Here is a 26,525-nt window from a genome sequence, read left to right on the forward strand (position 1 = left end):
ATGAAATCACCACTAATATAATTATATCTTTAACACTGCATTCCTGGTCAACACCAACAATTTTTCACTCTTACTTTTCAAATCTATTTAATTCTACTTTCAATATATTAAGACTCTGCTTTGGCCACCTTTTGTAAAAAAGAGTTCCAGAGATTTGTGACCTTCTGAGAATAAGAACATGATTTATCCCTGACTTGGACAAGAATTGGGAAGTTTTCTATTAGCATATAAATAGTGGAGAGCAGTAAGATGTAAGATAGGAATGATTTGAGCCCAAAATGAAGATCCATTCTTGAAAATGGAAGGCATGGCTGAGGTAGTAAATGAGTAGTTGGTGTTTGTATCAAGGGAAGAAGTGTTGCCACACTTATAGTAAAATAATAGGTTGTTGATGTGGATAAAATTTTGATAAAAAAGCAGTTTTAGCAAAGCTAGTTGTTAGGGCATTTGTCTAAATTTTATGCATCCTGGGTTGAAGGGGAGGTTAAAGGTAGAAGTTGCAAAAATACTTGTCATCTTTCAGGATGAGGCAATTGCAATAATCCTCCTTTTTCCAAAGGTGGAGCAAGGATAAACCCTGCAAGCACAGACAAATTTAACTTCTGTGGTGGGAAGAAATAGTGAACTTTTTTTTTGATTGAAGGAGGGTAGATATTTATGTTCTACAATGTACTGAGCTCTGTTTTTCCTGAATTATATTTATAATCATTTTCAATAACTTGCAAATGGGATGAATCAACTGAAAAGTGAATGGAAATGCAACTGAAGTATTATGTGCATTTATGGTCCTTTTGCTGCAAAAGAAAACAAGACATGATCTCACTGGAGAGCATGGATAAGAGGATTGGGGGTGTCATAAGGGTTTCAAAGGTGACAGGGAGAAGGCAGGAGAATGGGATTGAATGGTAAAATAAGTCAGTCTTGACTCAATGGGCCAAATGGCCTAGTTCTGCTCCTATGTCTTATGGACTTGTGGTCTAATATTCTTGTGGAATAATGATAGACCTTGAGTTACACTGTTGGAAATAGAAACATACAGAAGATTAAGTTTAATGAAAAATTGTTCAACATCAAGAAATGTTGGTAGGAAGAGAAAGGACAGGTTAGAAAAGATTCTGTTCTAAAAGGGTTACAGGAGAAGAAGACCAGGCTCTATATCTACATGAATCGGGGCATGTTAAAAAAGCAATTTTAAGAAATACAAGAATCCATGGTGCTGATCTTCATAAAGAGAGGCTCAGAGTATAAAAATCACAGATGTTTTGATGAACTTTTATTAAACTTTGAAATAAAAGCAGAGAATACCTGAAACACCCAGAAGCACAGTCAGTATCTTTAAAAGGACAAACTGAGTTAATGTTTTAGCTGGAAAACCTTTCGACAGTACTGGGGAAAAGAGAAAACAAGATTCCGTTAAGTTGTCAACGGGGTGTGGGAGGGATGGATAGTGCACAGGAAATATCTGTGACAGGATGAGGTCAGGGTAGACTCCATAACAACGTGGCCTCATTTTCACTATGGATGTCCAATCCTTATGCACTTCAATTCCCCATCAAGAAGGCCTCAAAGTCCTCCGCTACTTTCTTGACAAAAGACCTCACCAGTTGCCCAACACTCCTCTGGTTCGCGGAAATGGTACTCACACTTAATAATTTCTCTTTTGCCTCTTGCCACTTTCTTCACACCGAGGGTGTAGCTATGGGCACTCGCGTGGGCCCCAGCTATGCCTGCCTCTTCATGGGTTATGTGGAACAGTCTATGCTCCAAATCTACACTGGTACTGCTCCCCAACTTTTCCTTCGCTACTTTGGCGACTACATTCGTGCTGCTTCCTGCACCCATGCAGAGCTCGTCAATTTCATCGACTTTGCCTCTAACTTTCACCCAGCCCTCAAATTCACTTGGTCCATCTCGGACATTTCTCTCCCCTTTCTCGATCTCTCAGTCTCCATCTCTGGAGACAGACTGTCCACCGACATCTTCTATAAACCCACTGACTCTCATAACTACCTCAACTATACCTCTTCCCACACTGCCAAATGTAAAAATGCTATTCCCTATTCCCAGTTCCTCCGTCTCCGCTGCATCTGCTCCCAGGATAAGGCTTTCCGTTCCAGGACATCTCAGAAGTCCTCTTTCTTTAAGGATCATGGTTTCCCTTCTGCTGCCATCAATGATGCCTTCACCTGCATCTCCTCCATTTTCCTCCCGTCTCCACAACAGAGGCCGTGTTCCCTTTGTCCTCACCTACCACCCCACCAGCTTCCGGATCCAACATATTATCCTCCACAACTTCTGCCACCTTCAACAGGACCCCACCACTAAGCATACCTTTCCCTCTCTAACCCCTCTGCTTTTTGCAGGGATCGTTCCCTCCACGACTGCCTGGTCCACACGTCCCTCCCCACAGATCTCCCACCTGGCACTTATCCCTGCAAGCATAAGTGCTACGCCTGTCCCTACACCTCCCCTCTTACGACCATTCAGGGTCCCAAACAGTCCTTCCAGATGAGGCAACACGTCACTTGTGAGTCTGCTGGGATCATCTATTGCATTGGATGCTCCCGGAGTGGCCTCCTCTACATCGGTGAGACCCGACGCAGATTGGGGGACCACTTCATGGAGCACCTCCGCTCCGTCCGTCACAATAGACAGGATCTCCTGGTTGCCACCCACTTCAACTCTACTTCACGTTCCCATTTGGATATGTCCATACATGTCCTCCTCTACTGCCATGATGAGGCCAAACTCAGGTTGGAGGAGCAACACCTCACATACCGTCTGGGTAGTCTCCAGCCCCTTGGTATGAACATCGAATTCTCCAACTTCTGGCAATTCCCTCCCCCTCCCTTCCCATCCCACTTTCACTCTGCCTCCTCTTCCAGCTGCCTATCACCTCTCTCATGACTCTGCCTTCTTCTACTACCAATAGTGCTTTCCCCTTACATTCCTTCTTCACCTTTCCTGCCTATCTCCTCCCTGCTTCCCCTCTCCCACCCCTTGATCTTTCCTCTGATTGGATTTTCACCTGGCACCCACCAGCCTTCTCCTTCCCACCCTCCCCCCACTTTCTTTATGGGGCCCCTGCCCCCTCCTCCTTCAGTCCTGACAAAGGGTCTTGGCTGGAAACATTGACTGCTCATTTCCACGGATGCTGCCTGACCTACTGAGTTCCTCCAGCTTGTTTGTACATGTTGATTTGACCACAGCATCTGCAGTGTCCTTTGTGTTTATGAAGAAAGGCTTATTTGAAGCTAGCAAGTATACAACATCTGGAATGCATTGGCTGCCAGCATGGAGAAAGGAAGCTGAGTCTGAAGGGGAACAGATCAGTACTTGAAATCGTGGAAGAAAAAATCGGGAATGCTGGGCAAGTTTGGAGTGAGACTTCCTGCAGTGCTCTTGTAGTGATCCAATGTTGACTTGAATTGCCTTGTTCCCTTCCATAAGGTCTATTGTATATTTCTGTGGTAGCCTATTTTCACTTGAATTCACTTGGAATAATACCTTAAGCCTTTTTCGTTTTATTTTTTCACCTATGAAGTGTGATTGGTGATGTTTACATTTGGCCTTCTCTCAAAAACCTGGTATTACTACTTTAAGAAAGATTACTTTCATGCTGTTACAAAGGGATAAATTGAGATAGTGCCAAGAAGCCTATTGAATCTGCCTCAGTATTGTAAAACATAGCAGGTCTTTCTAGGTTACTGAGGTTGGCTGTGTACAGTTTTGGGGGTAGAGAAAAACGTGGAGTTTTTACCACAAATTCCTTCTCAAGCTCCCTAAAAGTTTGCTTGATATTCTGTTGAGCCACCACTAATTAGTTTCTGTTGTAAACAAAAGAATGGCCTTTCATCTGTTCATGCCATGACTCCATCTATACACTTCATTCTCCTGTTAATAATATGTGAGCAGATAACAGCATTCCTGACTAATTTATTGCAAACAGATCTGTGTTTCTCTCATGCAGTATATAATGGGAGGGAGGTTATACATGTTTAAAGAAATGCAGAATTTCCAGCAGCATTGAATAGTCAAACAACATTATAATTAGAGTAATCATTTCCTGTCTAGCAACCCACTAACTTAGTCAACAAGCAGGTGGGAAATCTTGCAGAATAAAATTGTACTTGGACATAACACAACGCTAGTCTGGCAACTGGAAAATATAGTGGATTGATGATGCTGGATGTTGGCACTTGAGAGAGGAGTGGGACCAGAAGAAATCTTGGAATAGTGAGCGCAGGGGCATTAGATTGCTTGGTAAGGCAGAGATCGTACATGTGGAGTGGCAATAATGGGAGATGCCCCTGAAGTGAAAAAAGGCTTGACTCACAGTTATCCCTGGATCCGGATCCTCAAACTTCTGGTTTCCTGAGTCCTGCTTAGTTAAGTTCATATGGCTACCAAAATATGATGAGCTGATTCTGAGGCTTTGGGCCTACTCTGGGCTGCTTCAGGGTTCGGCTTTAAGGTCTCATTTTGTTTTGGAAAGTTGTTGCTTGCTTCTGTTGTCTGCATGATTTGTGTATATTTCCCTTTGTCAGTGCAGTGGGGTTTGGTCTTTATTGTATTGTTTTTTTGAAATTGAGTTCCAGACATCCCTCCTCTCCCGGAAGTTCTGGGAGACTCCTGCATATTGATAGTGGCTCCCTGTCGCCTGCAAATTATATACAGTATCTCGGAAATCGTTTTATTTTGAGAGGGAGAGGAAGAGGAAGAGCGAGAGGGAGCATCCTGATTGGTCTCTCTTTGTGTTGAGTAGACCTATCAGTTTTCTCTGTGGGTGGGCTTTACAGTCCAACTCAAAAATAATGACAGTGTTGCTTGCTGCACTGTTTGCAACAGTTGCCCATGGTGGGTTAAAATGTAAAAGACATGTTGAGGTGAGTTTAGCAGGTGTCATTTGTTCACTAGCATAGCTAACATAATTTAACCTAGCTGGCTAGCTGCTAAGGAGCTACTCTATTGATGTACTACGTGATGAGGCCAAACTCCCTCTAGATTGCTTAAGGTTGTAATAGAATAAATAAAGACCGCATGATAATATAAGTAATATAATACAAGTACATATTTTAATGTCACATTTTCTGCATATACCCAAATTGGTTTACAGATTAGACAAAACCACCAAACAAACTATTACGTGCACACTTGGAGGTTGACGGGGGCCGGGGGGGGGGGGGGGGGCGGGGAGCTATCTCCCTGAAAAGAGATTTTGCGGGGTGGGATGTCTGGGGTTTTTTTGGGTTTCTTGCTTTGTGGCTGCTGGTAAGCAAACAAATCACAAGGTTGTATATACATTCTTTGATAATAAATGTACTTTGAAAATCTGAACAACAGTGGACAAATGCAGGCATTCCGTAGTACACATCCTGCATGTGACCCTGCATACACCACAGTCGCAGCTAAAGTAAGAATGCCCATAATGGTTTGCAGTTCAGTATTATAAATGCGCCAAGTTAACCACTTCCTTCCTCTGGACCCTACCTCACTCCCAGGAAATCACATTGTGTTCGTAGTGTTTTAATTGATTTATATGTTTGCACTTGTCTAAAGTACATGACAAGAGACACGAGAGACCACTGATGCTAAATCTAGAGCAAAAACAAACTGCTGGAGGAACTCAATAGGTCCAGCAGAGGAGGAATTGTTAAATACTAACAAAGTATGGGGGCAAATAGAAGCTTTTTAACCTGATCCCTGTGTTGGCAGCCGTTCATTATGTAATGCATATCCATACTTGCGTTCATTGTAAATTTGTTATGTTGCAAATTCATGGTTTCACAGGACCACATGGTTCACAACTGCTTAGTGTACTTCTCAACTTTAGATTAGGCATATGACTGCCCAGAACTGACAAATACGTGATATATACAGTATCAGCACAGACACAAGGCACCCACCCTATGTCATGTCATGCAACAGGATTGAGAAAATATTTTTGGTTACGTTGGTGGAAGATCAGGCAACTCTTTGATTTGTGAGTAGTATATTAACTAATATTGCAGTACTAGCTGGCAATGAGCTACACTGTAAACACTGAATACCCCTATCACTGTTTGAATTGTAATCTGCCAGTGCAGATGACCCATCTACTGTCAAGACTGAAAGTTTTTAATTTATGTCTTTTGATTTAGCACTTGCTTGTGCTTAGTTGAAATAAATGAGACATAAGTAAAACAATTTGTAACACATAAAGATAATTCAACCTGCCACATCATTGCCCAGTTAACAAAGATATGAATGTACTATAAGCATTGTCCAGGCTAGAAGTGAGAAAGAACATATTATTATGCTTCCTATAAATTGTGATTGGGCTGCATGAAAAATGCTTTTAAGTACTTGATTGTGCTGATTACCTTTCTAAATTTGAGTTTTGCTCTTTCACAATCCACTCTTTATTCTTCCTTAATTGTCCATCCTTTCCAATAAATTGGATCCAACTTCCACTCCATTAAATACAACTATAGCCAGTGTTACCAGAAATATCATTATAGCCTAAAAAGGTTGGGTTATATTTCTTTAAATTGCCCAAGGAATCCTTTTCCCATCTTTTAAAGAAATTGAAGATGCTGAAAGAACCAATTAAAAAGTGCTTGAGCAGATAATCCAATTAACTAACAAAAAACAAAGTTAACTGAAACAACACGCACAAAAAGCTGGTGGAATGCAGCAGGCCAGGCAGCATCTATATGAAGAAGTCCAGTCGATGTTTCGGGCTGAGACCCTTCAGGATGAAACATCTCGAAGGGTCTCGGCCCGAAACGTCGACTGGACTTCTTCATATAGATGCTGGCTGGCCTGCTGCGTTCCACCAGCTTTTTGTGTGTGTTGCTTGAATTTCTAGCATCTGCAGGTTTCCTCGTGTTTGCGAAGATAACTGAAATCACAGTCATCTTGGGTCATGAGTAACTTTGTAAAGGTAATACTCTTGAGAAAATATTCCCTTCTAGCAACATTTAGGATGTATGTAAGACATTGGTTTCCATATTGTATCGTCAAATAGTGTTCAGTTTATAAGACGACTATAATAAATAGTAATACTTTTTCATTGCAGATAAAGGACTATGAAAAGTTGGACTCTGAAGAAGATCGTTTATGTAGAAGTCGACAAATCTATGATAAATATATAATGAAAGAATTGTTGTCCTGTTCACATGTAAGTTTACTTCTATATTGAAATAATTGTTTTGTAAACTTCATTTTACATCTGCAAGGAGATTTGAATTGTATGCATTACATACAGTGCCACTATATTAGGTACATCTGTGCACATATTCGTTAATGCAAATATCTAGTCAACCAATCATATGGCAGCAACTTAGTGTGTGCAAGCAAGCAGACAAAAGGTTTAGTTGTTGTTCAGACCAAACATCAGAGTGGGGAAGAAATGTGATCTAAGTGACTTTGACTGTGAAGTGATTGTTGGTGCCAAATGGGATGGTTTGAGTTTATCAGAAACTGCTAATCTCCTGGGATTTTCACACACAACAGACTTTAGAGTTTACAGAAAAAAACAAAAATAATAGATGCAGTGAGCAGCAGTTTTGTGGTGAAAGCCCCTTGCGAACGATAGAAGTCAGAGAAAAATGCCAGGCTGGTTCAAGCTGCCAGGAAGGGGACAATAACTCAAATAACCATGCGTTCTCACAGTGGTGTGCAGAAGAGCATTTGTGAACACGCAACGCGTCGAACCTTGAAGTGGATAGGCTACAGCAGCAGAAAAACACAAACACCAAGATCCACATCTGGGGAATTTTAGCTTTGCTATGAAAGTATGATCAATTTCACCATTCCAGACCTTAATTGTTCCAACATTCTAGATCAATAGTGAGTCACATTTACAAAAACAAGGATCTGTTGTTTTATCAAAGGATGAAATTTGTTAGACTATATTTGAAATACTGTTTAAACTTGTTAGAATGCGCTTATGGTGGAGAAAAAAGTTGATGCCAAAGTGATGTGTTAATTCATCTAATATTACCAGAATTGAGAGTCTTGAGAAGTTAAAAATTTATCCATGTTAATGGAAGTAGATGGTCAATAAATTGCTAAAAGCTGGATGTAGAGTTAGCATTCTTGCTAGACTTATGAATTTCAAAATATTTATTTATAGAAATTTTTGATATATTAATATGAGAGAAGGTGTTAAAGTAAACCCACTACTTGTTCTGTTGCAGCCTTTCTCCAAACGAGCAGTGGATCATGTGCAAACCCATTTGGCTAAGAAGCAGTTGCCACCCAGTCTCTTCCAGGTGTGTCTAAGTTAGCAATAGCAAATTTACTTAAAAAGGCATCTTATGCTACATGCTAGCCTCTTTTTTAAAATGTGGATTCAGTAGTCCAGGTCAAACAATGAAAACAAATAAGTCTGTCATCTCTTTTGTCTTCCATCTAATGACTGTAACCACTTCTGATGGATTATTTTACACCATCCTAACATTGGGACTCATAATGTAATATTTAACATCACGTAGCAGCACCTACCCTTATGGGGTGAGGCCAACTCGACACACATAGCCAGTACACACAATTTAGAGGAATCACGGCAGTTGATGGGCATTGATCCACACATTTTCATTAAGATCCTTTCTGGACTGTGCCTCTAATGCCTGAGAAACGCCATATTCAACTAGATCCTGTATAAAACATGTTTTATTGAGGAGGTGTTTCTCTTTTGTTTCAGATTTGCTTTAAAATGTATCCACTGCATTTGGATGTAATAAGATTGAGTTTTACAATTAGTAACAAGCTCTCTTAATCTTGGCAAAATTATTGAAACTTTAGCAATCTTCTCAGAAAATATGTGGAAACTATTGACAGCATTCCCCTGGTGAAGCTTTCTGCAATTTGAGCATCTTCCACATTCTGAGGTGCATCACATGATGCAAACAAAATATTCTTTGTCTATAACTTGAGAAAAAAATGGGCATCTGTTAATTCATAGACCTAGATAGAGCTTTCAAGCTCCTAAATGATTTAAAATATTCAATTTCCAAGTCATCCAAAATGAGACAAAGTAATCTGAACCGTTGTAAATACACTCATTGGTTACTTTATTAGGCACACCTATACAGCTGCTCGTTAATGTGGCAGCAACTCATAAGAAATAGCAGCAGAAGTGGGCCATCTGGCCCATCAAGCCTGCCCCATCATTCAATAAGATCATGGCTGATCTGTCTGTAAACTCAGCTCCATCTAACTGTTTATTAAATTTATTTAGTGAGGAAGCCTCAACTGCTTTCCTGGGCAGAGAATTCCACAGATTCACCACTCTCTGGGGAAAAACAGTTTCTCCTCATCTCTGTCCTAACTCTTCTCCCTGAATCTTGAGGCAATGTCCCCTAGTTCTAGTCTCACCTACCAATGGAAACAACTTTCTTCTATCTTATCTATCCCTTTCAAAATTTAGTATGTTTCTATAAGATCCTCTCTCATTCTTCTGAACTCCAGTGAGTATAGTCCCAGGCGAATCATCTGTCCTTGTAGGTTAACCTCCTCATCCCTGGAATCAACCTGGTGAACCTCCTCTGCATTGCCTCCAAAGCCAGTGTATCCTTCCTCAAATATGGAGACCAGAACTATACACAGTACTCCAGGTGCGGCCTCACCAGTACCCTGTACAGTTGCAGCATGACCTCCCTGCTCTTGAATTCAATCCTTCTAGAAATGAAGATCAATACATAAAAGCATGCAAACACGGTCAAGAGATTCAGTTGTTCCTTTTCAAATATCAGAATGGGGAAGAAATGTGATCTTAGTGACTGACTATGGAACTATAGTTGGAGCAGATGGGGTGGTTTGAGTATCTCAGACACTGCTGATCTCCTGGGATTGTTACCCACAATAGACTCTAGATTTTATAGAGAAGGGTGTGGAAAAATCACAACACATCCAGTGAGCAACAGTTATGTGGGCAAAAATGCCTTGTTAATGAGAGAGGTCAGAAGAGAATGGCCAGACTTATTCAAGCTCACAGGAAGCTGACTATAATTCAGATATCTACGTGTTACAACAGTGGCGTGCAGAAGAATATCTCTGAATGCACAGCACTTCAAACCTTGAATTGGATGGGCTACAGCAGCAAAAGATCACAACCATACATTCAGTGGCATACTTAGTAAAGTTGCCACTAAGTGTGTGTTCTAACAATTTCCAAACACATTAAAAAATACATTGACAAGTCTTTAGCGGTTTTATGGAAAATAATGGATCATTTTTAAATTAATTCTCTGTGTAAAAGTCCGAACATTTATCAGACTCTTACTGCAGGCTGTGAAGTTCATTCCATTCCACTAAAATCCACCTTGGGAACTGGTGCAGAATTATTCTGGCAAGTAAATCATTTAGTCTGAGTCCTTTGTGTCACAATGAACTCCACGAGTCAGGTGATGAATTAGTGTTGAAGAAGGTATAGTATTGTGTTAGGGTAAGTTGAGTTTGGAATGGTCCTGAATTAAAGTGTTCGGAAGTAAAGGAATTTGCTGAGATCATATTGTTAAAAAATCAGAACAAGAAGGCATAATTTAAAACTTGGAGCTATTTAAGAAATTAGTTGCAGGGTGTTTTATTTCCACACAAACAGGCATGATAATCTAGAACTCTTTTCCTCCAAAGCTAGTGGTTACTGTGTCAACTGAAATTTTCAAGATTGAGATGAAAGGATTATTTTTGGTGTGTGTACAAAGGTGTTAAAGGATATGATGCAAATAAGATTAAATGGATCTTAGTGTATGCATCTTTCACAATTTAATAGTATGATGGAACAGTCTTGTAAGGCTATATCATCCACTCTTGTCCTTTGGCTCCTATGACCCTGCCTAAGTGACAGCAGATTGATTCTGAATTTCTGAGTCTCCACAATAAACACTATTATTGGGCCTCAGGCAGCATTTTCCTTCCTCCTCACTCACGCATCTGCATCCCACAGCCTTCACATTGAAATGGCTGGCGAAATTTCCAGTTCAAAGTCATATCCCCCTCTGAGCTTTACTATGCTTTGAAGTATTATATGTCAGCTTTTGCTTTAAAATGCTGGGGAATGCTCCAGGTAGAGTTATTAAGTTAAAATAGAGATAATGTGAATCAGCAAATTTTTTTTGGATGTGTGAGAGTACAGTATTCTGAAGCTTGCACTAATCAACAACCTCAAATCTTGTAAAAATTCCAACATTGGCAATCTGTTAATTATTGCTCAATTGTCATTTCTTTCTAACAGCCATACATTGAAGAGATCTGTGACAGTCTACGAGGAAAGATTTTTCAGAAATTTATAGAGAGGTATGTACAAAGTTCACTTTTGTGTGTGGAAGGTATACACTTCGAATGTTTAAGGAAGGTATATGTGTTGCAGCTGTTGTTCATAGAGCTATGTAATACACAAATAATGTTTCTAGAAATGTTCATGCAATAGGAATACTACAAAGTGTGTGCTGGGCAAATGTTGTTGACAAAAGTGGTTTTCATTCTGTGAATGCCTTTCTTGATAAAATTATTTGTAAGAATGATGTTTATGAAGTATTTCATCCTATGCAAACACTGCTGAGAATAGAGTATATGTTATGCAACTGCCCAAGGTTCTAAGTAAATCTAGAGCAATACACACAATGTGCTAGAGGAGCTCAACAGGTCAGGCATCATCTGGTGATGGGTCTCAGGCTGAAACTGACCAGCTGAGCTCCTCCAGCACGTTATGTGCATTGCTCTAGATTTCCAGCACCTTCAGTACCTCTTGTGTAATATGCACAGGTACATCTATGCACAGGAGGAACGTAAAACTGAGTTAATTCACAGGTGTTCTCTTCAGTTTCTTGTGATTCATTATATGGGATCTATACTTGAATTATTCTTGAATATCTGAAATAAGAAATACAAAGGTATGGCCATGGTGGGAAATGGAGTGCATAGGGAATGGAGTATCAATAAAACTTTCCAGATCTGCAAGTTAGAAGGGTATGTTCCAAGAATGTTGATGTTAAGGATCATTGTATACACATAGCATAATTTTAGTGACCTCAATCTTTCAATGGTCATGGGCTTTGTTTCAGATTCAGATTCAATTTATTTGTCATTTAGAAACCACAAATGCAATGCAGTTAAAAAATGAGACAACGTTCCTCCCGAATGATATCACAAAAGCATATGACAAAACAGGCTACACCAGAAAATCCACATAACGTTTGGCAATCCCCAATCCAGAATCTGGAGAGGCTGTTGCATATTAATATCGCGCTACCATCTTAGCGCGTTCCCCGGAAAGGAGCTCCAATTCCATCAGACAAAACAAGACCAAAAACTAAAGCTACAAGACCTTCACAAAACCACATAGATACAACAGTGCAAACAATAGCATAATTGATAAAAAAAACAGACCATGGGCACAGTAAAAATAGTCCAAAGATGATAAAAGACTATAAGTTCAAAAGAAACCACCACACAGATTCCACAAGTCCCCAGGGTCCCGATTTGACTCGTCATCCCACGCCGGCGGCAGAAGGGAATACCTCCGCTATGGACTTCCACGGCGCCGCCCGACTCAGACTCGCAGACGCAGTACACAATGAAAGCAACCTGACCGCGGCGGACTCTGAGTCCGTCGAACCTCCAAGCCTCCGATCATCCCCTCCAGCACAGCTTCTCCGAGCACCATCCTCTGCCGAGCGTATTAAGACGCCCCCGCCAACGGCCATCAGCAACGTGACCTCGAGGACTGGGGGCCTGTTCTTCCCAGCAGATACCTGGACCTCACAACAGCAGCAGCAATGAAGAAGGTCTTCCTGGAGATTTCCAGATGTTCCTCCGTGCTCCCACGTCCGTTTTCAACCGATTATGATTGCGTACGGCACCCCGCTTCACAAATAACAGATAATCAGCTCTGGAGTGGCCGCTGCAAGCTGCATCGCGCCACCATCTTGGAATTGCCATCCATCTCATGATTACCAACATTCTCTCTATATTCTACTGTCTCGGGGTATCATCAGACAATAATTTACTCTGTAGCTATATTTGCTGGCTGTTCACCATTTGCTTCTGTGAAAGAGACAGAGAAGAATAATGTAATCTTGCAATAAGGTGATATGCTTGCCATGACTGAATAGCTGAGGTATAGGATTGGTAGTAAGTATACCAGTGTGAATGAAAGTTGGAGCAGTACATGAGAATTGTAATTGAGATGATAATGGTGGTGCAATGCATGAAGCAATATATGTATGGAATTTTTCTTGCTGAACTGATGAAGTTCTAGGAGGTAATCAAATTTTAGTATTCAATGGCATTCACCTTCCTGATACCTTGTTCCTTTGCTGCTGCATCTCAAATCGGGATACTTCCTTGGTCTCTTCTAATGGAGCAATTCAGATGTGCTATTAGATCTGGGTTGCTCTGAGGGCTTCTCTAGTTGTACGTTGACTTCCAAGAGTAGTCCTAGACAAGTGTTTTCGTAACACTTGCAAAATGCTGGAGGAACTCAGCAAGTCAGGTAGCATCTATGGAAAGGAATAAATGGTCAATGTTTTGGGCTGAGACCCTTCATCAGGACTGGAAAGGAAAAGAGAAGAAGCCAGAATAAGAAAGTGGGGGAGGGGAACAGGGAGTAATAGGTGGAAAAGGTAAAGGACTGAAGAAGGAATAATCTGATGAGAGGAGAAAAGGACGGAAGGGGGCAGGCACCATGTGGAGTTGATAGGTAGTTGAGGAGAAGAACAAGCGAAAATTAAAAAAATTGATGTTAATATCATCAGATTGGAGGCTACCCAGGTAGAATATGAGGTGTTGCTCATCCAACCTGAGCGTATTATCATTGTGGCAGTAGAGGAGAATGTCAGAAAGGGAATAGTGATTGGAATTAAAATGGTTGAGCACCAGGAAATCCTGCTTGTTGCGGATGGAGCAGTGGTACTCAACAAAGTGATCCCACCAATTTACGTTAGGTCTCATGAATGTAAAGATACATGCATTGGGAGCACTGCATACAGTAAATGACTCTGACTGATATGCAGTTGAAGTGTTGCCTCACTTGGAAGATTTGTTTGGGGCCCTGAATGGAAGTGAGGGAGGAGATTAATGTGTAGGTGCCGGGGGGAGATTAGTGAAGAGGTATGAATGGTCATGGGAATCATGAAGGGAGTGATCCTTGCCAAAAGTGGAGAGTGTGAGGGAGGTAAAGATGTGGCTGGAGGTAGTGAAGTTGGGGTGAGGGCAGATGTTCAGAAAATGGAGGCAATATGGTTGAGGGCAGTATTAATGATAGAGGAAAGGAAACCCTGTCCTTTGTAGAAGGAGGATACCTCTGATGTTCTGGAAAGGAAAGCCTTATCCTGGTATCAGACGTGTCAGAGGCGAATGAACTGAAAAAGAGAATGGTATTTTCAAACTTTGAACTGGTGTGTGGGATTCCAGATGACACTGATTTCATGCCAAGGGCCAAACTGCCACACAAAAGGTATGAAATTAAATCTTTGAAACATTGTCTGAACTTTTCAACACTTTTGAAGATCTAATGCTTGTTGTATAATCTTGCTATCATGATGGGATACTCCCTACCAAAGCAAAATGAAGAGCAGCTGAAGATCTGGAGCAGGAGAAGGGTGTGAAGAAGGAAAAGGAAGGTCACTAACTTTGCACTGCACCTGTTTGACCTCAATGTTAGTGAAAACTTTGACAATAACAGTTCTTCATCATATTGCACAGTGCAATATACAAGTGCAAAACAGTGTCAAGGAGGGTTTTTGAGGAGGTGACTGAAACTGTGAAGGCAAGGAGGTAGACATTATACACATTGACTTCAGTGAGATGCTTGGGGTTCAAGGTATTTTGACAGAATGGATTCAAAATTGGTTTAGTGATAGGAGGGTTGATTTTCTGACTGAAAGTCTGTAACCAATAGTATACTGCAAGTACTGGTACTTACACTGTTTATTATATTTGTGACCGACTTGCATGAGAATATTTGTGGTGTGATAAGTACATTTGATAATGATAAGAAGATTGATGAAGTTGTAGATAGTGTGGTGGATGCCTAAGGATACAGAATGACAAGGAACAGCTGAAAGGTTGGGTGGCAGAAGGGATATGATCCAGTCAAATGGGAGGTCCTCTAAAACTGGCTAGACACACACGGTAATTAGCAGGGACCACAGAAGCATTGATGTGTGGAATCACCCTGGCATATAATTTCAGGGCTCCCTAAAAATTGCAACATAAATGATTATGGTGTTGAAGAAGGTTTTTAGCTTGCTTCATTTCATGGACGTGGGTACTGAGAATCAGAGTTGGGACATCTTGTTGTAACTCTACAGGGCATTGATTAGATTGCAATTGGAATCGTGTCACGACAAAGCCAACCTCAGGGTGGAGAAACAATACCTTGTATTCCATCTGATGGCTTCTGACCTGATGGCATGAATATTGATTTCTCCACCTGGTAAATTTCCACCCTCCTCCACGCCCCCTTCCTCTATTCCCACTCTAACCTTTTACTTCTTCTCATCTGCCTATTACCTCCAGCTGTGTCCCCCCCTCCTTCCCTTTCTCCTCTCCAATCAGATTCCTTCTTCTCCAGTCCATATTCTTTCCTTCACATCTGCCTTTGCCTATCGCCTTGCAGCCAGCCTCTTTCCCCTCCCCTTCCACCTTTTTATTCTGGTACCTTTCCCCTTCCTTCTCAGTCCTGAATAAGGGTCTTGGCCCAAAGCATCGATTATCTATTCATTTTAATAGATCCTACCTGACCTGCTGAGTTCCTCCAGCATCTTGTGTATGTTGCACTTGGAATATTACTTGCCACTCTGGTCACTATGCCATAGATGTGGTTGTACCTGAGAGAGCACAGAACAGATTCACCAGAATGTTGCCTGGAATGGAGGGCTTTAGTTATAAGGACAGATTGAATAGGCTGGGACTGACCTCACTGGAGCACCAGGAGGCTGAAGGGTGACCTTACACAGGTCCATATAATTATGAGGAGTGTAGAGAGTCATAATCTTTTTCCAAGGACAGAAAGTGTAGTTTGAAGGTGAGGGGGGAAATATTTAAAGGGAGATCTGAAGAGAAAGTTTTTGACACAGTGCGCTGAGTATATAGAACAAGCCGTCAGAGGCGGTGGTAGAGCCAGATACAATCGTAGTGCTTAAATAGCATTTGGAGCAGCAAATCATAAAAATGAGATTCTGTAGATTCCTGACACAAGATGCTAGAGGAACTCAGCAGGTCTGGCAGCATCTATGGAATGAATAAACAAATGAGGCTGAGACTGTTCTTTGAACAGGTTTGGGGCAGATACATGGATAGAAAAAGAATGGAGGGATTAGGGCCGAATTAATGTGGATAGACTTCTCAGTCAGCGTGGCTGAGTTGGGTCAAGGGGTCTTTCTTTGCTATACAACTCTATAGCTTTATGACATAATAGAAACAAAGCTAATCTTATAGTTCACACCATGTAAAATGTAATACGTATGCTAGTTAATCCCTTGGTGCATGTCCATAGTATCTGTCTTCCATTTGTCTGCCCATTGGATCTGCTCAGTGACTTCAACCAGGCTGGTGAAGGACAGTTGAGCGTGATCCTGGAGGATGATCTTAAGCTGCTCTTCGTTTGGCTTAGGATGTATAAGTGACAGCATGGTGACCCCAGCATTCTAAGTCGATGGAAATAGCCTGGGCACTGGTGGATGTCTGGGATGAGAGAATGAATGTCATCTTCATAACAGAGGATAGCAAGTTCGTTTGCCATTGGCTCAGTGCCACTCCTCCACATTAATATCTCAGCTAGCCCAGTCATCTGTTGTTTGACAGATTATTGGTCTGATGTAGCACATTGCAATGCTCTTAAGTTACTGTAATCATGGCAACCACTTGCACTGCAACAGAGGCAGGAAAACAACCATGACACACTGTATCATAAGTTAGGCGTACAAATCTGGAAAATGAATTACCTAGCACATCCATAGTGGAAGGATTTAAGATGTAAAGCAATAACTTCAAGAAGAATAAATAAATCTGGAAATTTAGAACGAATCTTGCTAGATTATCCTTGACTTCCAAGTCTACCTTTTCTTCATGAATTTATTGTCTCAATATCTGAGGCTTGCTTTTTTTTGATCCACAGATCTCTCATTTTTGATTTCTTTTTCAGTGACAGATTCACTCGTTTCTGCCAATGGAAGAACGTAGAATTAAATATCCATGTAAGTACGTTAGTTACTATGAAGGTATTTACAGTATGAGTTGTCTTCCACACCAGTGCTCACAACTTGTAGTGTTATTTTACTGTCTGGTAACATATATAAAGTACTAGTTTTGTATTATCTGAAGCTCTATCAACTTAATCATTTGCACACTGAAGGCCTCCACATGAAAAACAAGAAATCATGACCAGTGGTTAGTGCAAAGCATGATAAGGGTGTTTCCCTTTTTTTGCAAAAGTGATCACACACCAAAGTAGTGATGTAATGGAATATGGTGCTGTAAAGATGGCAGTTAGTTGTTTCATCTTACTTATTGGGAAGCCATCTGTGCTGATTTAAAAAAATATACTATCTTGAATTCCAAGGTTTATTGTTTGTAACCAGTTTTAAGTATTTTCAACCATCTGCTGCTCTTTTTGTAAAGATTGCTGTGGCCTTAAAGTGGGCACGCGTCCTAAAACTGTTCAGCTTTCATTTTAAACCTGGAACTGGTGGTCTGTCTTTTTTGCTGCCTGTGATTCTTGTTTCACCAAGGTGGCACAATAGGGTACAGTTTATTTTCTTCTCTCAGTGTTCGGATCAATGGGCTCTGTAATTATCAGCAGGAATTGTCAGTTTAACTTGGGGCTGATATTACCGAGGTTACTGAAAAGGATTAATTTGGTTACCTTATTTCATTATAATTTGAAGCCAGTTCTACTTACTAATATAAATATGCACCAAGAAGGAGAGGCACTCTAGTCATTGGACAGCTGATGAGTGAGAATTATAAAGTAGGGCCAGTTCCATGCAGTCTGTTTAGCAGTACAACTCATTGAAGACAATGTATGACATTACAAATCCCGCTTGAAAGATAATGCAGAACCGGAATTCCCAACCTTTATTTATGCCATAGACCTCTACCATTAACCAAGGGGTCCTTGGACCCCAGATTGGGAATCCTTGCTTATAGATTCTAATGTAGAATCCACATCTTTCAGAAGACACATCCAGAATTTAGCCAACCCACCAGCCTCCATGTCCAGCACATAATTCTCTGTAACTTCCACCATCTCCACTGGGATGCCACCACCAAGCTTTCCGCAAGGATCGCTCCCTATACAACTCTCTTGTCCACTTGTCCTTCCCAACTGATCTCCCTCTTGGCAGTTATCCTTGCAAACAGAACAAATGCTACACCTGCCCCTACACCTCCTCCCTCACTACGTACTTCACCTGTGAGTCTGTTGGGATCATCTGTTGTTTCCAGTGCGCCTGGTGTGGCCTCCTGTATAGCGATGACACCGATGTAGATTGGGAGACTGTTTTGCTGAGCACCTATGCTCTGTCCTCAGAAAAAAATGGGTTCTCCCAGTGGCCACTCATTCCATGACCTCCTCAGTGTCAGTCCATGACCTCCTCTACTGGCACAGTGAGAACACACTCAGGCAACATCTTATATTCCATCTGGGTAGCCTCCAACCTGATGGCATGAATATTGATCTCTTGAACTTCTGGTAATGCCTGCCCCTCTCTCCTTATCTCCTTGCCTGCCTATCACCTCCCTCTCATGTTCCTCCCCCTTTTCTTCCATGGGCTTCTGTCCTCTCCAATCAGATTCCCCCTTCTCTAGCCCTTTGTCTCTTTCACCAATCAAATTCCCACCTCTTTACTTCGCCCCTCTCCCACCTGGTATCGCCTATCACCTACTACCTTGTATTTCTTTCTCCCCCCGCACCTTCTAACTCTATCTTCTCATCTGTTTTTCTCCAGTCCAGTTAAAGGGTTTCAGCCCGAAACTGCAACTGTATTCTTTTCCGCAGAGGCTGGCTGGCCTGCTGAGTTCCTCCAGCATTTTGTGTGTGTTGTTCAGAATTTAATCCTTCCTTTTGCTCATTTTTGCCATCATCGTACATCGGTCTTTTTTTTCTGCACAACATGTCAAGTGATGTGCCATTTCAAGGTTGGAAATGAGTTGAGAGTTAAGGGGCAAAAGTTTAAGGGTAACATGAGGGGGAATTTCTTTACTCAGAGAGTGGTAGCTGTGTGGAATGAGCTTCCAGTAGAAGTGGTAGAGGCAGGTTCGGTATTGTCATTTAAAGCAAAATTGGATAGGTATATGGACAGGAAAGGAATGGAGGGTTATGGACTGAGTGCGGTTCAGTGGGATTAAGTGACAGTAAGCGTTTGCCACGGACTAGAAGGGTCAAGATGGTCTGTTTCCGTGCTGTAATTGTTATATGGAAAGTATCTTGACAAACCTTATATGAATTCTGGATGTATATTGCAATTTAGCCCAAAGATGCTGTTTAAACCACAAATGTAGACAAATTGGTCTAATGAAAAACCAATTTATGATAATTTCTGTATAATTGTACACCCTTTTTGTTAAATAAAATTCAGTGATCCTGTAACATCTCCCTGATGATCCTCTTAACCAAACACAAGATACTGAAACATAATCTACTTTCACAGTGATTACGGTGAGAAGACCAGTGTATTTGGAGGCTTTTTCAGTGATCTAATAACTCCAGTTTTTTTACCACACCCATAGCAGGAGGACCCTGCTGAAGAGATGAATAACTAACTAACTGCATTTGGATTGTTTGTGATTTTTAATAGAGAAGTAAGACAATTAATTGCTACATGATCTATTATTGTTCATACTGCTGGTATTCATACGTAAGCATGTTATGACTGTGGACCTGGACTTTAATAGTAACAGTGGAATTCTCTGCAATATCCCCTTCTGGATGATCCATTGCCTGATTATTACCTTTCCTTTTGCTCCAGTTACTGTTTTCCCCCCACCCCTCCCAGCACATCCCTGTTCTTACTTAGCAGGAACCTGGCACTGCATTCTTTGACTGAACAGTTGTTCTTTTTGCAGAAAGTTTTTGCAAAGGTTCAAAGACATGATTTGAGGGATGTCAGGGTGGCATAGTAGTGTGGTCGTTAATGCATTACAGCACCAGCAATCATTGATTGTGGTGCAGTTCCTGCTGGTGCCTGTGAGGAGTTTGTAGGTTCTCCGAGTGACCATGTGACTTTTCTTCTGGAGCTCCAGTTTCCTCCCACGTTCCAAAGCTTTACAGTTTGGGTGAGTGAGATGTGGGCATACCGGATGACAGGAAGTGTAGCGACTCTTAATAGGCTGCTCAGCACAATCCTCACTGATTTGATTTGATGCAAAAGTAGCTTTTCACTGTATGCATGTTATGAGCTTCCATAATATTAGTAAATTCGTGGCAAAACAGTATATAGGGAGGAAGACTGAAAATCTGACTGAATGGTGCCACAACAATATCCTTTTACTCAATGACAGCAAGACCAAGCAGCTGATTATTAGCTTTAGGAGGAGGAAACCAGAGATCCATCAGTCAGTCCTCATCAGAGGCTCAATGGTGGAGAGAGTCAGCAATTTTAAATTCCTCGGTGTTATCATTTCAGAGGATCCGTCCTGGGCCCAGCATGTAAATGCAATTACGAAGGAAGTACAACAGCCCTTCTACTTCCTCAGAAGTTTACGAAGATTTGGCATGATATCTAAAACTTCAACAAACTTCTATAGATGTGTAGTGGATATTACATTGAATGGCTACATCATAGCCTAGTATGGAAACACTAATGCTCTTGAATGGAAAATCCTATAAAAAGTGGATACTGTTCAGGCCATCACAGGTAAAACTGTTCTCACCATTGAGCACATCTACATGGAGCATTGTTGCAGGAAAGCAGCATCCATCATCAGGGACCCCACAACACAGGTCATGCTCCCTTCTCACTGCTGTCATCTGGAAGAATATAGAGGAACTTCAAGGCTCACACCACCAGGTTCAGGAACAGTAATTACCATCAGGCTCTTGAACAAAAGGGGATAACTTCACTTGCCCCATCACTGAAATGTTCCCAGAACCCAATGACACATTTTCAAGGACTTTTCATCTCCATAAGACATAGGAGCAGAGTTAGGCCATTTGGCCTATCAAGTCTACTCCACCATTCAATCATGGCTGATCCTTTTCTTCCCTCCTCAGCCTTCTTCCTGTAACCTTTGATGCTGTATCCAATCATGAATCTCTTAAGCTCTGCCTTCAGTACTCCTAATGACCTGGCTTCCGTAGCTGCCTGTGGTAATAAATTCCACAAATTTACCACCCTCTGACTATTTCTCTGCATCTCTGTTTTAAATGGATGCCCCCATCCTAAGGCTGTGCCCTCTTGTTCTAGACTCCCACACCATGAGAAACATCCTTTCCACATCTACTCTGTCTAGTCCTTTCAACATTCAAAAGGTTTCAATGAGATCCCTCCTTATCCTTCTAAATTCCAGCAAGTACAGACCCAGAGCTATCAAATGTTCCTTGTATAATAACCCTTATATTCTTGGAATAATCCTCATGATGCTCCTCTGAACCCTCTCCAATGCCAGCATATCTTTTCTTCAATGAGGAGCCCAAAACTGTTCACAATACTCAAGGTGAGGTCTCAACAGTGACTTGCAAAGCCTCAGCATCACATCCCTGCATGTCTATTCTGGACTTCTTGAAATTAATGTGAACATTGCATTTGCCTTCCTCAACACTGACTTTACCTGCAAGTTAACCTTTAGGGTGTTCTGTACAAGGACTCCCAAGTCCCTTTGCAAATCAGGTTTTTGGATTTCTCTCCGTTTAGAAAATAGTCTACACATTAATAGTCTTCCATTTATTTCTTCTACCAAAGTGCGTAACTATTTGCCACTCTCTTGCCCATTCTCCTAAACTGTCTAAGTCCTTCTGCAGCCTACCTGTTTCCTCAACATTATCTGCCCCTCCTCCAGCCTTTGTATCATCTGTAAACTTGGCAACAAAGCCATCATCTAAATCATTGATATACGGCATTAAAAGAAGCAGTCCCAACACTGACCCTTGTGAAACACTACTAGTCACTGGTAGCCAACCAGAAATTCCCACTCGCTGCCTCCTACCAAACACTCCTGCCAATGCTCTAACCATGCCAGTAACTTTCCTGTAATGTCATGGGCTCTTAACTTGGTAAACAGCCTCATGTCAAAGGCCTTTTGAAAGTGAACATCCATTGCATCCTCTTTATCTATCTTATGTATAATCTCCTCAAAGAATTCCAACAGATTTGTCAGACAAGATTTTCCCTTAAGGAAACCATGCTGACTTTGTCATATCTTGTCCTGTGTCACCAAGTACACCATAACTTCATCCTTAACAATGGACTCCAACATCTTCCCAACCACTGAGGTCACTCTAACTGGTTTATAATTTCCTTTCTGCTGCCTTCCTCCTTTCTTAGAGACTGCAGTGACATTTCCAATTTTCCAGTCCTATGGCACCATGCCAGAGTCTAATGATTCTTGAAAGATTATTACTAATGCCTCCACAATCTCTACTGCTACCTCTTTCAGAACCATAGGGTGCAGTTCATCTGGTCTGGGTGACTTTTGGATACCATTGCGTCTTTCAGCTTTTTTTAACATCTTCTTCCTTGTAATAGTAACTGCACTCACTTCTCTTCCCTCAAAGCCTTCAACATCTGATACACTGCTAGTGTCTTCCACGGTGAAGACTGATGAAAAATACTCATTTAGTTCATCTGCCTTCTCCTTGTCCCCTGTTACTATATCTCCAGCCTTATTTTCTATTGGTCCTATATCCACTCTGATCTCTGTTTTATTATTTACATACTTGAAAGAGCTATTATTATCCTCTTTAATATTGTCTGCTTTCAAATTTCATCTTTTCTCTCCTAATGATTCTTTGCTGTCTGTAGGGTTTTAAAAGTTTCCCAATCCTCTGTCTTCCTACTAATCTCTGCTTTGTTGTATGCTCTCTCTTTTGCTTCCCTTGTCAGCCAAGGTTGTTCTATCCTGACATTTCAGTATTCCTCTGTTTTTGGAATACAACTATCCTGTTCCTTCTTTATTTTTCCTAGAAACTCACGCCATTGCTGTTCTGCTGTCATTCCTGCTAGCATCTCCTTCAAATTGCTTTGGCCAACTCCTTTCCCATATCACTGTAATTTCCTTTACTCCACTGAAATACTGTTACATCAGACTTTCTGCCTATCAGGTTTCAAGTTGAACTCAATCACGTTGTGATCGCTGGTTTCTAAGGGTTCTTTTACCTTAAGCTCCCTAATCACATCCGGTTAATTACATAACACCCAATCCAGTATAGCTGATGCCCTCATAGGCTCAACGAGAAACTGCTTTAAAAAGCCATCTCGTATGTGTTCAACAAACTCCAGCTTCCATTTCCAACCTGATATTCCCAATCAACCTGCTTGTTGAAATCTCCCATGATTATCATAACATTGCCTTTTGACACACCTTTTCTATTTCCTGTTGTAATCTGTAGTCCATATCCCAGCTACTGTTGGGAGACCTGTATATAAATGCCATCAGGGTCCTTTTACTCATGCAGTTTTCTTAACTCAACCCACAAGGATTCAATTTCTTCTGATCCTATATCACATCTTTCTTCTGATTTGATGCCATTCTTTACCAGCAAAGCAACCTTCTGCCAACCTTCCTATCCCTCTGATACAATATGTAACCTTGGACTTTCAGCTCCCAACTACAACCATCCTTCAGCCATGATTCAGTGACGACCACAGTATCATCCCTGACAATCTGTAATAGTGCATCAAGATCATCCGCCTTAATTCTTACACTCCTTGCATTGAGATATAACACTGAGTGCTTCTGCATCCCTAATGCACCTACTGATACTGCAGTTTTGTCCTATCATCTGCCTGCCCTTCCTGACGGTCTGACTGCATGCTATCTTTGCTTTTTACCATCTGTCCTATCCTCTTTACTCCCATTCCCATCCCCCTGCCCAACAGCTCTAACAATCCTGCCCACAAGAATATTGGTTTCCCTCGAGTTCAAGTGCAACCCATCACTTTTGAACAGGTTATACCTCCCCAAGTAGAGATCCCAATGATCCAAGAACCTGAAGCCCTGCCCCCTGCACCAACTTCTCAGCTATGCATTATTTTGCCAAATCATCCTGGCTCATGTCACAGGCAGCAATCCAGAAAATACTACCTGGGAGGTCCTGCTTCTCAGCTTTCTACCTAGCTCTCCAAATTCTCCTTTCAGGACCTCTTTGTTTTTCCTTCCTATGTCATTGGTACCAATATGTACCAAGGCATCTGGCTGCCCTCCCTCCCTCTCCAAAATGTTGTGGACGTGATCTGTGATGTACCTGACCCTGGCACCTGGGAGGTAACAAACCATTCGGGTGTCCCGTTCACATCTACAGAATCTCTTGTCTATTCCCCTGACTATTGAGTCCCTTATTACTGCTGCTCCCCTCTTCTCCCTCTTTAATGTTTTTGATATTTATTGTGTATTTGTTTATTATTATTATTATTATTTTTATTTCTTTAGTTTTGTATTTGAACGGTTTGTTGCACAGTGGTTGAACTCCCAGCTTATGCAGTCTTTCATTGCTTCTATTTTGGATATTATTCTATTATGGATTTGGGAATGCTTGCAAGAAAATAAGTCTCAGGATTGTATGTGGTGACATATATGTACTTTGATAATGAATTTAGTTTGAACTTTAAAGTCCAACATAGGTGCAGATTTATTCCTATGATCAGCAGAACCAGTTTCCTCCCCCTCTCTCAAAAAATGCTGAATTACACTGATGTACTTATGACAATTAACCTGATTCTGATTCATATTCAAAGAGGTAGCTGCTGAGGAAATGTTGAATTGCTCAGTAATGGTTGTGATGGGACAGGTGCAAGGCCTGAAGCATGTTAATAAAGCGCCTTGGTCTTCTTGACATTAAGTGCAAATTTTGTGGTAGGTTTGTGCATAAAGATACAGTATAGACTGAAGGTCATTGTATGTATGGATTGGCAAAGTCACATGATATGTGTACATTCTGGTCACACCTATATTGAGTTAACGGATCTGCCAAATTGTTGGCTTTATATAATTTTGCTAACACTTAATCACAGCTACATGGAATGATACTTGCAATTAGTGATGCATGCACAAGGTGAGAATTATACACAAGGTATTTGTAGATTAGAAAAAGATGATCCTGCCAAGGCAGCTGCAGCGAATATGCAACAATGGCAAATTGTTCAAAGACACTTTGCTCCAATAAACAATTCATTTGTACTCTTTTACATTAAATGGGCTTGTTCATCTTATGTTGATATAAAATGTGTGCATTAAAATGTATTGCGTCACTTCTTGTGAAGAACTTGCAGTTCTGTTTAACAACATGTAGTTCTGATTTCTGAACCTCGTCACTTCTTGAAGTATTATCTTTTTGCTTTTTAGGAAGTTAAGTTCTGCTCTGTATCAGTTCCTGTTTTAATAATTCCCTTTTTATACCAACTCCTGCAGCAACTGTTTTAAATTACTTCTTCTGTACTCCCTTTCTGAAATAATAAAAGCATTCACATGAGAGCCGATGAACAATAAATAATTTTGCATTAAATTTTATAAAGATTTTCTCCATGTAAATTGTTAATATACACCTCTCCAGTTGAATGGGCAAGCAGTGTGTTTGTGTTATTCAGTACATAAGTTTAATAATATTTCATTTGCTTTGCAGCTAACTATGAATGACTTCAGTGTACATCGAATAATTGGACGGGGAGGATTCGGAGAGGTATATGGATGCAGGAAAGCTGATACTGGAAAAATGTAATTTTATTCCTCTTTTTTGTATTTAATTCCAAGAGCCTCTGCTTTAATTCAAAGTCTTTCTTGGTATAAGATAGTACAAAGAGTGGATTAATACAAGCTGATGTTATTGCACGCAGGCTGAGGTATTGGTTAATGTGTATTAAATGACAAATAATATGCAGACTGATGCATATTGCACTCCTGCCACTCCCTGTACGGAGTTTGACTGTTCTCCACGTAACCACATAGGTTTCCTCTGGGTGCTCCAGTATCCTCCCACAGTCCAAAGACCAGTTGGTAGGTTAATTGAGCATTGTAGATTGTTCTGTGATTAAACTGGGACTAAATTGGGGGATTGCTAGTCAGCATGGCTCTTAAGGCCAGAATGGCCTAATCCATGCGGCAGCTCAATCACTCAATCAATAAATAAATATCAAAGTAAATTAGGATAACAAGAAGACTAGATTGTTAGATTTTGAAACATAATGCATAACTATTGTAATCAACGCCTTCTGGCAGCTTCATAGCTTGGGGAACCAAAATATAATTTGGTCAGGGACCTGATACACCTATGGGCCTAGCTCTAACTATTCATCTCAACATGAACAAAAACATAATTGGTGCTATTGTTATTACTTTAAAATTATGACTCTTCCTTCCAGTGTAATATTTTCCATTTGAAAAGT

At 41.0% G+C, this 26,525-nt stretch overlaps 1 protein-coding gene across 1 annotated transcript in view; it reads left to right on the top strand.

Annotated features, from left to right (window-relative positions):
* grk3 (G protein-coupled receptor kinase 3) overlaps window positions 1-26,525 on the top strand; it is a 262,680-nt gene that overhangs the window by 138,662 nt on the left and 97,493 nt on the right. Inside the window, exons 4-8 of the mRNA XM_059988030.1 lie at window positions 7,061-7,162; window positions 8,184-8,258; window positions 11,222-11,283; window positions 17,135-17,186; window positions 25,766-25,857. Of these exons, the coding sequence (XP_059844013.1) occupies window positions 7,061-7,162; window positions 8,184-8,258; window positions 11,222-11,283; window positions 17,135-17,186; window positions 25,766-25,857 (383 nt within the window). The remainder of the gene's footprint in view (window positions 1-7,060; window positions 7,163-8,183; window positions 8,259-11,221; window positions 11,284-17,134; window positions 17,187-25,765; window positions 25,858-26,525) is intronic.

This window comes from Hypanus sabinus, chromosome 13 (genome assembly GCF_030144855.1).
Source record: "Hypanus sabinus isolate sHypSab1 chromosome 13, sHypSab1.hap1, whole genome shotgun sequence".
In the NCBI taxonomy this organism is placed as follows: domain Eukaryota; kingdom Metazoa; phylum Chordata; class Chondrichthyes; order Myliobatiformes; family Dasyatidae; genus Hypanus; species Hypanus sabinus.